The 15,066-nt window shown below is 38.5% G+C and overlaps 1 protein-coding gene across 5 annotated transcripts; it reads right to left on the bottom strand.

Moving 5' to 3' along the window:
- Positions 1–728: 728 nt before the first annotated feature.
- On the bottom strand, positions 729–14,534 carry LOC126376185 (uncharacterized). 5 transcript variants are annotated; one of them, XM_050023400.1, is made up of 7 exons: positions 14,102–14,534; positions 13,070–13,196; positions 8,471–12,766; positions 6,580–8,290; positions 3,259–3,398; positions 2,482–2,630; positions 729–928 (listed from the first exon to the last, which is right to left on the bottom strand). In XM_050023400.1, the coding sequence occupies exons 1-7, from the start codon at positions 14,402–14,404 to the stop codon at positions 860–862; spliced, it is 6,795 nt and encodes a 2,264-aa protein (XP_049879357.1). In that variant the 5' UTR covers positions 14,405–14,534; the 3' UTR covers positions 729–859. The 5 variants fall into 5 exon arrangements, with proteins under 5 accessions (XP_049879357.1, XP_049879356.1, XP_049879360.1 ...); XM_050023399.1 differs by having other exon boundaries at positions 6,580–8,425; positions 8,603–12,766; XM_050023403.1 differs by having other exon boundaries at positions 6,580–8,325; positions 8,683–12,766.
- Positions 14,535–15,066: the final 532 nt, after the last annotated feature.

Raw genomic sequence — 15,066 nt, 5'->3', positions numbered from 1 at the left:
CAGGAGTATGCTAAAATTTAGGAACACTCAACAGTGCTGTCGCCTACATTTGAGATTCCTTTTTTTTCATAGATATTTCTCAGAATATACAGCGTTTAGGTCTCCCTCGCGGTCCTACTAATCGGACAAATAAGTATGACCACGAAAAAATGGGGACGAATCCATTGAGGGAGATAATTCAGACCGTGATTCTGTGTTGATATCAAATGGAATTTGCTGTCGGAAAATTCATTTAACTTTTTTCAGTTCCATACTTTTGCGACGGAAAATTCCACTCAGAATCATGATCCGTATTATCCCTCAAAGTTTTCGTTACGATTTCACTTACCTGTATAAAGGTAAGTTTCTCTGATGGATGCCGTGGGTGGAGGCTGTTTTTAATCCCGCCCTGACGACTGAGGGAGAGTTTAGTGGGTTTCAATACGATCTGGTTCTTTTGCTCGCTGTCGTGTAAGTCTCTCTCTCTCTCTCTCTCTATTTAAGAGCTGCGCTCTTGTCGGTGGAGTAATCGCCACTCCTCTCTTCTCCCCGCCAAATCCTTCACCTCCTGATACGACACGACCTGCACCTTTTCTTTTATTTGTTTCATAAATGTTCTCCTAGGTCTACCTTCCTCTCTTCCCTTCAATTTTTCCTTCTATGATGTATGTTATAAATGAATCGTGTCGTATCAGGTGGCCAATCATGTTTGTCTCTGTGTCTGTGTCTTTTAAGTACAAAACCAAAAATTCTTAATAATCTTATTTATTTAAAGTCAAAAAGGCGACATTAACAATAAACACTATCAAAATACAAACAAAGTTCAACAAAGTATACAATAATTGAACACACTTCATTTTGTCAACGTTACTGTAAACTGTCAAATCTTTATAACTGTACTGTAGTTGGAGAGATTCACCGAACCATGCAGGACTTTCTTCTGGAGATTCTGAAATACAAGAATCACTATTGGTACCGATTCGGGCAACTATCAACTTAATTTGTTCGGCCTTTAGGGGAGCTAGTTTTAACTAGCTCCGTCACTTTCTTGCACTTATTGTAAGTGAAGGATGGCACTACTTTAAGAGCTGTCAAACCGAAGTTAGGTTACCTAAGTTTATGTCCGCCAGAATTGAGTCGTGTACAGTCATGAGCAATATAATGTACCCACTTTAGGACTCTGTCGCACTAGCATATTTGACATTTAGTCAGACTTACAATTCAATTTGTCAAAAAGTTAATGTGACATGGTACTAAAGTGTATACATATTAATGCTCGTGACCGTACTAGCTTCAAGATAAATTATGAAATTTTTCTCTTTTCCTATTTAACTTATTTACTTACGTATTTTAATCAAGAAAATCAAATAATATACTGGGTGTTAGTGACATCGTAACGAATACTGAGGTGGTTGATTCAGACCATGATTCTGAGTTAAAATCAAGTGGAATTTTCCGTCGCAAAATTCATGATTTTTTTTTAGTTTTTTTAAATTATTTTCAATTCTATACTTTTGCGATGGAAAATTCCACTTGATATTAACTCAGAATAATCTGATGAATCTCCCTCTCAGTATTCGTTACGATGACACTTACACCCCGTACAAATACATACGGTAGCCATATACGTAGGTATGGATATTAGTGACACCGTAACGAATACTGAGGGGGATGATACAGACCATGATTCTGAGTTGATATCAAGTGGAATTTTCAGTCGGAAAATTCATGAAAATTTTTGTTTTTCTTTTTATTATTTTCTGTTCCATACTTTTGCGACGGAAATTTCTACTTGATATCAACTCAGAATCATGGCCTGAACCACCCCTCAAAGTTTTCGTTACGATGTCACTAACACCCTGACATACGACATTATATCACCTTCTGCTATGACGTCACAGTGTGTGTTAGTTACTGATTTGACTAGTTGGAAACTAGCATATTGGCACCATGAGGTCCAACGGAAGTTGTACACGATGCTTCCGTGCTGGACTTGGAGCTAATGAAAACATAGAACGCGTTCAGCTACTCTTCTCCGTGTTGACACTTAGCAGGCTAATCGCACACTGCAGAGAGTTAGAGCACCAATAGCTTATCATCATCAGCCCATTAACGTCCCCACTGCTGGCACGGGCCTTCCCTATGGATGGATAGGGAGATCGGGCCTTAAACCATCACGCGGACCCAGTGCGGATTGGTGGTTATTAACGACTGCTAATGCAGTCGGGACCAACGGCTTAACGTGCCTTCCGAAGCACGGAGGAGCTCGAGATGAAAACCTCTTTTTGTGGTCACCCATCCTATGACCGGGCTTTGCGAAAGTTGCTTAACTTCAATAATCGCAGACCGAGCGCGTTTACCGCTGCGCCACCGAGCTTCCTCACCAATAACTATTTGTGCACTAACTTTTCGTCCCACTTTTTGAGCGTTCGAACGGTCACGTGCCAAATGCTTGTGGCTCTATAGCCACACACCACAGAGTAAGCCAATAAACACACTTACCTTTTTAAATATACTGGCCATCAGCAAATTGGTCTTCTTAATATTCTCCTTCTTAAGATCTTCCTTCTTCTTCAACACTTCTGGCAGTTTTTTGTATATTTTCTCGGAGTGTTTCTTCATATCATGTTCACTGATAAATTTTGGCGGTACTGTGAATTAAAAAAAAGGATGTTGATTTCACATTACGAACAGAAAAAGGGTCGATCCGTGGTAGGCTAGTTGGAAGAACGGTTGATTCTCGCTGCGACTTCGCAGGTTCGAAGCCAGCACGGGCCTAAGCCTATCATGTGCTCAGCGGTGAAGGAAACCATTATAAGGAAATTCGCGAGAAATTAATTTACCTTGAACCTAGTACGGTCACGAGCACTTTGAAACCATGTCACATTAATGTTTTTGACCAATAAAACCGTAAATCTCAAATATGAGATAGTGCGACAGGGTTCTAAAGTGAGTACATGATATTGCTCATATGTATATAATATACATAAACATAAATAGCCTATATACGTCCCACTGCTGGGCACAGGCCTCCCCTCAATCAACCGGAGGGGGTATGGAGCATACTCCACCACGCTGCTCCAATGTGGGTTGGGGTAATAGCCGGGACCAACGGCTCATATGTACACGACCCAATTAAATAACAATGAGTACGACGTTTGACAGCTTTCATTGATGACGTCACAGGACAGTATTTCCATGCAGACTCCGGAGAAAACTTTCCTTTTGACGTTCCGTGAAAAATGTCTCATTCGCCTAGGTTGTCAAGTAGCCTATTACCTTGTCTATGACGTAGTTCGAGGCCGAGTTTGCGGGCCAGTTTCCGCAAGTCGGACTCGCTGAGAGACTTCATTGACGGTTCCCCATCCATTTGCACTTGCATAGACAACAGTTCACGTTGGATCGCGCGTTCATTTGCCCTGGAATTTAAAACATGGGTATATTTAACAATCATTTTTTTTATTCAATAGATACCTAATACAAAAGGGTAGATGGAATCGAACCCCTGACTTGCACCAATGAATTCACCAATGAGTTCAAGATAAATTATGAAATTCTAATTACTAAATAAAGACAGATCTAAAACTAACGAAAAACATTTTCTTTTTTTCTATTTAACTTATTCATGAATTATAATCAAGAAAAACGTAATAATGAGTCAGACATTTTACCACGTTTCGACGGCATAGTAATGCCGTCACAATGTGCTTTTTCATACAAATTCCATAGTAATTTCGTGTTTTGACGTTTAGTAAAAAGTAATTGATTTGACTAGTTGGAAACTAGCCTATCTTAAGTGCAGTTGTCACTGACAAAGTTGGCACGTTGGTCTAACAGAAAGCTCGGTGAGATGTGGCTGCTTAGTTCTTGCGTTGTGCCAGAAATAAACAAAGCTTGCAGCCACAGAAACACAGAGAAAATTCCAGTATCGAAGTTCACATATCACAAAAATCATCTTTGTGATCCCCAGTTTGGTTAGGACATTACAGGCTGACATCACCTGATTGTCTGAAAGTAAGATGATCCGTGCTTCGGAAGGAACGCTAAGTCGGTGGTCCCAGTTACTACTTACTGATGTGAGCGAGTAATCGTTACATACGCCATGTCATGCCTTTGGCGGCTCAATAATAACCCTGACACCAGGGTTGATGAGGTTGGTAATTCACCTCACAACTCACACGATAGAAGAACGATGATGATAGAACTACATCAAAATCATGGTTTTACACCCATATTCTAAGATGTCCACTCGACTCTGCCTCAACTGAGCATTTTGGTATCTTAAGTTGATATTTACGTCCTCGACTTGAGGACGTTACTCACTGGAGTCGAGCATATCATACTGCCAACATAGTAATACGAAAATAATGACGTCATGCTTTACTGGAATAAACTGGAGTTAAAATTTTGAGTCGAGTTCAAGGAAGGCCTTGAGGTCGCTCAACTGAGAACGAGGAGGGTTGGAGTTAACATCTTAGAATAGGGGTGTCAGACTCACCAGCTGTTGTTACTTCACCTCGCATATTACTTGGATCGCATGGCTCATAATTCATTGACACCCCTACAAAAAAGCTTATTTTTATCTGTATGTTTGTGACCTGTATGAGTGTGTAATGTACGTCTGTTCCCGCATAACTTCTGAACTACTTATCAGAATTTAACAAATGAGGGGTGACTAGAAGCGTCTTCATTGTCTGCTGGTTATAGGCTAAGTGACGTCACACTAAGGGTCATGTACAGTCATCAGCAATATAATGTACCCACTTTAGGACTCTGTCGCACTAACATATTTGACATTTAGTGAGACTTACAGTTCAATTTGTCAAAAAAGTTAATGTGACATGGTACCAAAGTGTATACATATTAATGCTCGTGACCGTACTAGGTTCAAGATAAATTATGAAATTCTAATTACTGAATAAAAACATTCTCTTTTCTATTTAACTTATTTATGAATTTTAAATTTAAAGACTTAGTAGTCTTTATAAGTTCGACATTTTGTCACATTTTTCTAGACTTCACAGTGTGCTTTTTCATACAAATTCAATAGTAATTTCGTGTTTTGACGTTTAGTAAAAAGTAACTGATTTGACTAGTTGGAAACTAGACTATTCAATGTGGCGTCTGCTAGAGGATCAACTGATGAAGTAAAACATCAGATTCTTTAAGAATCGTGTTGGTTGGGTATATCTTAAAACAAAATTAGGACGTCTGAAATCAGCACCATTATCTATCAAGTTTACGTCTAAAATGTTATCCAATAAAATGTCTTTCGGAATACCTTCGCAAAACATAGCGCAAGGCGGAGGCGGGCAGCCGCTCCTGTTACCAGGGCCATGAATGACAATGGTTTTCATTCGGGGGGTGCAAGGATTACAAGGGAGGCACGGCATGCAAGGATCACGGGGTCTGAAGTAAGAAAACTTGGTGAGCCTTAAAATCAACCAGATAGGAACCAGTCACCACTATTATTTGAGCCATAGCTATAACATAGGTGGACAAATTTCGTGGTTTCTTGGCCTTTCATTATTAAATGAAATGTCGTTCTTTTTTTTATCGACAATGATCAGAAATCAGAATCATTTGTTCAACGTAATTATCATGGATAAACTTGTTGAAGGTCAATGTAACATTTTTGAATTTACGTCATTTCGCAAGGTGTTATGGCTGAGGAGAAGAAATGACAAGAAACTGGAACAGCAACACATCTTTTAAAAACTAATGACGGTATACATTACAAGTTATTTAATAACTAGAGGATCTGTTCTTCGTTCTGATAAGTTATGTGTTTTAGAATTTTATTTAATCTTTCCATTGTCCAAAAATATAGTTAATCTTATTATACTCAAAATACTAGCAAAATGCTAATCGGTTCCTCAATTAGTGGTTAACGTAGCTTGATTGGTTTTCACAAAATTCTGTGACAGAATGGTAAATCGAAATGCTGTCTCCGATGAAAAGGGCCACTTTGTCACAATATTTTTGGAATGCTCTATAGACACATCTTTACATGATGTTTTATAATATTTATTGTCGTTATAATTTTAAAGATGTTAAATCCGATATATCGAGAAAATGTCTTTTTATTGTCGATAAAAAAGAAGAACAGATGCGAATTGAAAGATGTAACGTGACGACTAGATTTTAAAATAAAGTTACAGAAAGTCATGAGACAGTGGTAAGTAATTCCTGTCTAACAATACAACAATAAACATTGAACTTGTTAACAATATATGGCCTATACTGCTATTATCAGCAATTTCTTGAATCAGTAATGTTCCCATCTTCTGGATGGCAAAATAACTCAAAGGAATTATAGACGGGAGTTGCTTTTGGGCTAATTTTACACTACACTTTCTGGCATTTTTGGGGGAGGTGAAGTAGATATGCACAGCACACATCTACGCACTGCCGCACGCTCTTAAGAAAAAAAAAACATCGTCTATATGAACATATGCCAAAACAAAATCACAATACAAGTAGATAACAAAACACTTTCGATTTCGGCAGAAGGGAACGCGTGCACTTGGAAACTCCCGACTACAATTTCTCTGGGCAAAATAATAACAGCACATATCAAAGACAAAATAGAATCCTTACCTAGCCTCGCTTAAAATCTTCAAACAATTCTGCCGCTGCATGGTTTGATCGACGAAGTCAGGACGATTCTTTTCTAAGTAGTCTCTAACGGTGAACACTTGCGTCTTCGTACCATCGTCAGTACTAGACACGTAATTCTCATTGGGAAGACTCCTGGATCTCTGCCCCTTTACACTAGCCCGTGGACTACTCAGTAGCTTATGTGGTACATCATCTAACGGCCTACGCTTCGGTGGCACTTTCACAATAATGTTTTTCAAAGGCCTCAAATTTTTGTCCAACTTAGTCTCTTCACTGATCATGCTCTCTGAAGTCTGTATAATCAAATTGTAAGCAACACATTTCTTCTTCGGTTTCTCAGAGACGCTCTTCGGTCTATGCCCTTTGCATTTGTGCGTTCTACATATACAATGATGCACGCGCTTACACTGATCGCAACTTAGGGAAGTCGTGCTTGTACACTCACATTTCTTCGTAGCATTATTATGAGCTTTGCATCGCTTCTGGTGATATTTCTCACATTCTTTCCTGATCTTATTCAGAACTTTGCAAGTCGCTGAATCCGAAGATGTGTATGTAATGTCTGTAGATTTCGGCACATCTGAAGACTCGGTATAGAATTTACTAGATTTCGATTTTTTTGTCGATATCTGAATGCCTTTATGAACTAACCGCTTTGTTTCATGGTAATAAGAATTACTGGATGTCATAAAAACATCTTCTGCATCATTGGAAGTTCCAACCGATTTCATTTCTTTTGTAGTAGGTGATTTTGGTCGAGACTTAGGTGATGTTGATCGAGACTTTGGTGGTTTTGCACAACTAGGTGATGATCCTCGAGACTTAGGTGGTTTTGCACATTCAGATGTAGGTGATGTTGGTCGCGACTTAGATGGTTTCGAGCGAGTAGGAGATGTTGGTCGAGATTTAGGTGATTTTGAACGATGTGTGGGAGATTTTGGACGTCGTTTATTCTCATATTCACTAACGGTATCTTCAGTCTCCGTCTTATCTTTCTTTAAATGACAAGCAAAATCTAGTTCCGAACTGCTACTTGCAGTGATCATGTTTTTAATTTCCCTAATTGTCTCTGTATCCGTGCTGTCTTCCGTGTCCAATAAATAACTCAATAATGATATAATTTCTTTAAAACATTTCTTGCGCTGAGTCTTTTCGGTGTATTTTTTAGAATACCGATTTGTTATGTCTTGAATAACGTTCATTATGAGATCTTTACTATTTTCCGACTTTTCCTTAGTTGGTTTCGGCTTTTTTTCATCCCCCTTGCCCTTAACTTGCGTTTCAATATAAGCACTTTCTTTTTTTTCCGTAACAGTATATTTCGATTTATGATCACCAATAATGTTTTGTTGTAAATTTTGACTACGCGAGGATTTTATAGCATGGTCTTTAGCTTTATCAGAGTCACAATAAACAAAAGGAAGATGCGATGGATTATGGGAATCTTCTTGTTTTGTTTCTTTGTCATCATCAGGAAAGTGACCAGTTTTAGTAGAGTACGGATATGTATTTGCATAACGATTACCTTCATTTACCGGTTGCCTGTGTAATGAATCAGACCCAGTGTCTGCGCCTTCATTTGTATGATAAACTCTTTCCGCAGAGTCTCTGTAATCAATAGGACGATCCAATGAAACATGGGAGCCTTCTATTTTTCGTTTTCTACATGCTGCGTCCTCTCCACATTCACCTTTGCAAGGGCCACTTGGGGAACAACCACAAGAAGTTTGCTTACGAGCGCTTTCTTTCGAGTAGTAAGCATCTTTCAGAGCAGCAAATTCGGAATCTCGGTAGTTAATAGGATCATTCAATGAATCATGGGAGCCTTCTATTTTTTGTTTTCGACATGCTGCATCCTCTCCACATTCACCTTTGCAAGGGCCACTTGTGGAACAACCACAAGAAGTTTGCTTACGAGCGCTTTCTTTCGAGTGGTAAGCATCTCTCAGAGCAGCAAATTCGGAATCTCGGTAGTTAGGATGATTCAAAGAATCATGGCAGCCTTCCACTTTTCGTTTTCTACATGCTGCGTCCTCTCCACATTCGCCTTTGCAAGGGCCGCTTGTAGAACAACCACAAGAGGTTTGCTTACGAGCGCTTTCTTTTGAGTAGTAACCATCTTTTAGAGCAGCGAGTTCGGAGTCTCGGTAATTAATAGGACGATCCAATGAATCATGGGAGCTTTCCACTTTTCGTTTTCTACATGCTGCGTCCTCTCCACATTCGCCTTTACAAGGGCCACTTGTGGAACAACCACAAGAGGTTTGTTTACGAGCGCTGTCTTTTAGATAGTAAAGATCTTTCGGAGCAGCGCGATCGGGATATTCATTTGCAAAATATATCTCAACGCCAGCACGCTGATTGCCTGATGCATCACCTTTATAAACATCCAAATCACGTTGTCTACATACAGCATCCTCCCCGCATTCTCCTTTACAAGGACCACTTATATCACATCCACATCCCTGATCACGAATTTCCTTGCCTTTGTTTAAAGAATAAGCTTCTACAAAAGCTGATGTTGAAGGCGACGAGTCTGGTCCACAAAGAACTGTTTTTTTATTACTATCTTCATACGGGTTCAAACTAGCTTTCGAAGCATGAGGCTCAGAAGCATCTTCAGAATAATATCGTTCCTCGATTGTTTGAAGGGGTGTTTCAGGTCCGGTACAAACAGATTTTTGGTTCCTACACACAGAAACATCCCCACGTTCGCACTGACAAAGGCTATCTTGAGGACAACAACATTTGCTTATCTTTGAATCTTGCGCCGCTAAATTAAGATAAAAGTCGTATGATGATTCTCCACAAGAGACTCCTCGAGAAATTCCACATTGATCCTTCTCATTATCATCAACAGGTTTTCGTTTTACAGGTTCCGTAATCTCATCGATATCACTTTGACTAGTACCAACATTACAGCTAATAGATTGTGTTTGGTTTTCCGTGTTTCTGTTTCGTTTAGGCTCAGAATCTCTGTCTTTCATATATAATTTATCGTATGTTACGCCTTCCGGGCCTTGAAATCTAAAAACTCCCATGGGTATTTGTTGGATCATACCTGGAGCCAATTCCTGTCTATCAAATTGGACGTGTTGTTGACTTTTAGGATATGTATTACTTCTTTCTGTCATAGTTTCCATCGACTTCTGTTGTTGTGACGGTACGGTAGAGAAATCTTTTTGTGCGGTAGTAACAATGCATGTAGACGTCTTTGCCCTCAGTAGCGGCCTACGACTGTTTACTGCTGATGTACTCTGAAGATTTGGATATTCGTCACTAGTAAATAAAGCTCTCAACAAACTCTGTTTAGTATCGAATTGAGAAAAAATATCATCATTTTGGGACTGAACGCCTTTAGAACATTCCTCGGTCAAACAAGTAGCATTCTCAGCAGTATTAATAGCATCAGTTGCGACTGCATTGTTATTCCTTTTTAAGACACTAACAATATTGTGTTCAACTGGGTTCATATTGGCCCCAGAATCCACGTTTTCTAAGGTTTCGAGGACTCTGACTGCATTCGGGCCTACGCTAACCTTAAGTACGATATTTGTACCTTGTATGGGTATTGTATAATTATCTTCAACGGTTTGAGCGTCAGCCGTAGGTATATCTACGGTAGATTGAATCTCTGCATCGACTGTCTCTTTTATAATAGGCCCTGCCCTGTTGTCTCTCAATCTTTCGCCCTTTGTTTTACTACAAGAGCTAGAAGTACTAGGCGTAGCCACAGAGGCTTCGCTACAAGGACAACTTGTGAGAGCATTATAGTCAGGTTGCACGTTAGCGTCACTTGCAATGCTGGATTTTGATACTTGTCTATACCGTTCTCGAACTAACTTCACACAGTCACACGGTTTAACAATTTTGATATCAGATAGAATTGGATCAGAGATTTTAGGGTCAATACTAATATCAGTCTGGATGATTCTTACAGCTTCGTGAATGCAAACTGTTTCTTTATCTTCGTCGATTGGTGCAGTGCACACTTTTAAATTAGTTTGAGAACATTTTGAAAATTTAGCAAAGTTCGTGTGGTCACATTTATTTCGTGATCTTGCTGGGCATTTGTCTGGCTGCAGAGCTGGAGCACATTGAGACTGAATACCCTTGTTAGTCAAACGGGAACACTTGTAAATCATAACATTTTCAGACGAGTCTTTTTCTGCAACATTATTATTGCACAAGCACACATATTTTATATCGCCTGTGCTGTTGTCAGACACTATACGAGTTATAGGCCTCGGGGATGACTGACAGCATGTCTGGCCACATCTGCACGGCTTAGGTTCTATCTCTTGTCTTGGTGAAGTTTTCTCGCTTCCACACTTTATATTTACCTGCACAGAACTGTCTGTAACGCCCATTTTATTATGATGAGGACAACAGCAATAATGTTTTTCCTCTTTAACTTCTCTACTGTGACCCGCTTTAGGCGAATCTTTCATTTCACTTTTTTTTAAGTTAGATTTTCTATTAGGATCAGAATTTCCTGAAGAAGAAAGAGTAAAAACTGAATGACTTCTCTGATTCCTTGGGACACCATATCGAAGGTCCAAATTCGATCCTAAACCACCTTCTAGTTTACTGGCATCTCCAGAACCATCATCATAATTGTTTCTGGTCAGGTCATTCATCAATTCTTTAATCCTAGATTGACTTTTAGGGTCAAGGCACACCGGAATGTTGAAAGCTGTGTCTGAACTAACTAATTTCTGCTTCAAAAACAGCTCTTTGTCTCTCAAATGTTTCTTGTAAGCATTCTCTCTCCTTAAAGCGTCTAAATATTTCTGGTACAATTCTTCTGAAGAAGTCTTAGCAAATGCAGTATCAGGTGAAGATTTGTCTTTACTAGAAACATCAGATTCAGTGTTAGATGAAGTCAACGCTTTAGCAAGGCGAGAAGCCACAAGTTTCTCACTGTTAGATACAGATGGTATATTGGGAGCGCTTTGCGATGTAGACGCAATAGCATTAGGATTGAACTTATCAACCCTCAAAATAGATTTCTTTGGTCGCTTGTTTTTTTCCGCGGTATTGTTTGCGTCGGAAGTGCTTGTAGTAGTATGACTCTCTCCCAATCCCAGCTTCTTACTGCTATAACTCAAACCAGATAAAAAATCTGTTGTTGTTTCGTCATCTCTATAACTTGATTTCAATAACCTTTCCACTACTTCTTTGATCAATTTGTCTTTCAATTCCGAATCATTGTAGCGTTTATGTAAAGCAGTTTTAAGTAATTTGATGCTTTTCTCTAAGTCTCTAGTAAAAGAGAGCTTTGATCCCTTACTTGAATCTGTTGTGACAGCACCACTAGACTCTAAGCTAGACTTGTTGCCAGCAGCTTGGCTTGTCTGTGCTGGTTGCTGATTCAATTGGTTTTGATTATAAATATGTCCAGGCATATATTCAAAGCTCTCAGCTTCAGAAACTTGCTCTCCACTCTTTTCATGGACAGGCAAATTCTCTTTATCAAGATTATACTTCTTTTTAGTTCTAACTTTCTTCTTTACAGTCCTCACCTTTTTCTTCCTAATTCTCTTTTTAAGTGTATTCAAATTTATCAATACAGGTACTGCTTGGCCATAAAGTTGGAATGATTTAGGAGCTTCAATAGATTCATCCTTAGTTTTGATCAGTGAAGTTTGTATTTGTTTGTCCATTTTTACATCAGTCACCTTTGATTCTGTAGATGCTTTCTCAGGCGACACAGAAACATCTTTCTTCACATTTTCGACTGACACGCCGCCATCTTTTTCCACGTTAAAAGAAATATGCTTAGTTAAATTGACATTAATTGACTGTGATAGATTCGCATTTGAACTGTGTGGCATGTTAAATTCGACGAATTCCACATCCCGTCGATATATTTTTGTAGTTTTAGAGCCTCTTTTGCCTTTGGGTTTATCATTATCATCAACAGGCGTGGAGTGTGCTGTAGGGTTTCCCATAAGATTTTCTTCTTTGGAATCATTGTTGGAATATTGTTGTTTCAATGCCAGCCTTTCTAATGTGCTCAAGCTGGATGCTGAAGTCTTCTTGTCACTTTCATTAGCGTAACCAACATCTGCTAATGAATCCCATTCAAGTTTCCTCTGAGATGTGATGCTGCTTGATGGTGACAGCGCCTTTATCATTGACGTGTCGAGCACGGCATCAAGTGCTGAAAATTGCAACAAACATTTATAAAACATGAAGTCACAATTGTTTCAGAACTTAATAATAATATAAGACATTATTGCACAAAAGAAACATACAACATAATTAAATAAATGGTGCAAAAGGAGACCATATTGCTAAGGTAGTAGTCTCTTCCAGGCAACCAGGATATCTCTTGTCTCTTTCATGCTAGATGTCGTACTGCGTTGCTGTTATTCTAATCATGCTATGTTATATGGGGTATAACCTTGTGTTATGTTTTTTATTAGGTCCCAATCCAGAAATAAAATAAAAAAGTAAAACTTACATTTCTGAGAATTATTGTCATCAGACTTTGCATATTCGTCATCTGTATGTCTGGTAGTGTCCGGTGGAACTTCTTCTATGATGATTGGCGGTGATTCCGTGTCACTTTTTGTTTTTGGATTCTCATCCTGAAACAGTGTTAGTAAACATATTTTTTCTATACTTTTAAAATTTTGATTTACCGAATCAAAATCATTTATTCAACGTAATTATCATGGATAACTTATTGAAGGTCAATTTAATATTTATGAATTTACATGATTTCGCAAGGTGTTATGGCTGAGGAGAAAAATGACAAGAAAGAGCAACAGCAACATGTTTTGAATTATTGCAGATATTGATTACAAGGTACAAGCTAATTAGTAACTAAAGGAACACATTTTTTTTTTTTTTCCTTGTTATCTGCCATCAGTCGCTAAAAAAAAAAAAAGGAACACATTTAATCATTAATCTCATACCTTCTTTACATAAAGTATGCTTATAGTGAGTTTTTTTTTCTCCAATTCAAAATAGGTATTGACTAGTACTTTATTGTAAAATTGTATACTTTAGTAAATTAATATTTACATGAAGTGTGGTGAAAATAACATAATACCTATGCACTGTACAATGGTTGAAGGTACAGGCAGAGACATATGCCTCCAGCCAATGGAGTCTGGCAGTGGGTACAGGGGTCAATAATATTACATAAAGCTCAGAACTATGAATACGCCCAATAGGGCTAGCCAGAGGTATCAATCGCAATATCAACTGAGTACCCACACTTCACTGAGCTTTCTTCTAGCATAATGTGATAGGTGGTGAGCCATATAATGGTCAAGCTCTGTGTTAGCAAAAATTGCATAACATACATAACATAACCAGCCTATATACATCCCACTGCTGAGCACAGGCCTCCGGTTTATTAACCGTAAAAAAAATGCACTTATAATAAAGTCTTGTAGTATTGATTTATTTATTCCATTAATTCAAGCAACCGAGGCCCACACAATATATCAATATGATCTATTTTATGCCCACATAGATACATTACCTGTGAACTAGGTGCGTCAGTGTCCGGTGCAGAACATCGAATCGAAATTCTACACACTTCCAAGGAAGATTCCCTGGATTTCTCACCAGAGTCCGAAGAATCAGTCTGCGACTTCATTCTTCTCCAAAACAAGCTCGTAGGATCCTTAACCTCACCCTGTGCCGTCGATAAAGAAAAATACTGTTCCAAATCTCTCTTCCTTCCAAACTTCTTATAATATTCGAGAATTGTTGGGTTCAACGCTTGATTGTCACTCCCAGAAACATTAGCGAAACCCGTGTCATCCACCTCATCTCTTTCCATAATTCAAAAACGCGCAATCATAGAAAGCTTCATTAATAAAAACTAAAATCACAAATTTCACCACATAACGGACTCACTGAGTATCATTTTTTGAAAATTTAGGACGTTTTCACAAACATAACAAAAGAACGCGTTTGACAATTTCAAATTTTGAATTTGACACAGCGGAAACATTGCCATGTAACGCAAATCAAATACCCTTAAGTTAATACGTTACGTTAATCAAATATGTGACTATGGTTTTGGACTGTAATAATGATGTCCTACCCTGCATGCCCTGACACCTGTACACGGGAGGAGCTTATGAATGCTGCCGAAAACAGAAAACAATAATTTAATTTATTAAATGAATGAAATACATAAAACTTTCATCAAACTGTACATTAGTGCACAAGTAGGTGTAGAAAGTAGGTTTTAATTTAATTTCAACGATTCAATCAAATAGCGTCTATTTGATCAGATTAATAATTATTTTATAATGCTTTTATTTGATATTTGATTCCGTCAACCAGCTGATTTAGGCAAGGAGAGAAGCGAAAAGCGGGACGCTGCGTTCCAATTATCTCAATCAAGATTCTAAACTGCTCAAATGTTGTCTGGAGGTATTTTATATCTGATCTGTTAGTCAGATGTGTTAACACAACCCATTCTTCTGTAATTAT

The sequence above is a fragment of the Pectinophora gossypiella genome, chromosome 20, assembly GCF_024362695.1.
Source record: "Pectinophora gossypiella chromosome 20, ilPecGoss1.1, whole genome shotgun sequence".
NCBI lineage: Eukaryota > Metazoa > Arthropoda > Insecta > Lepidoptera > Gelechiidae > Pectinophora > Pectinophora gossypiella.
This window is presented reverse-complemented; position numbering and strand designations above follow the sequence as displayed.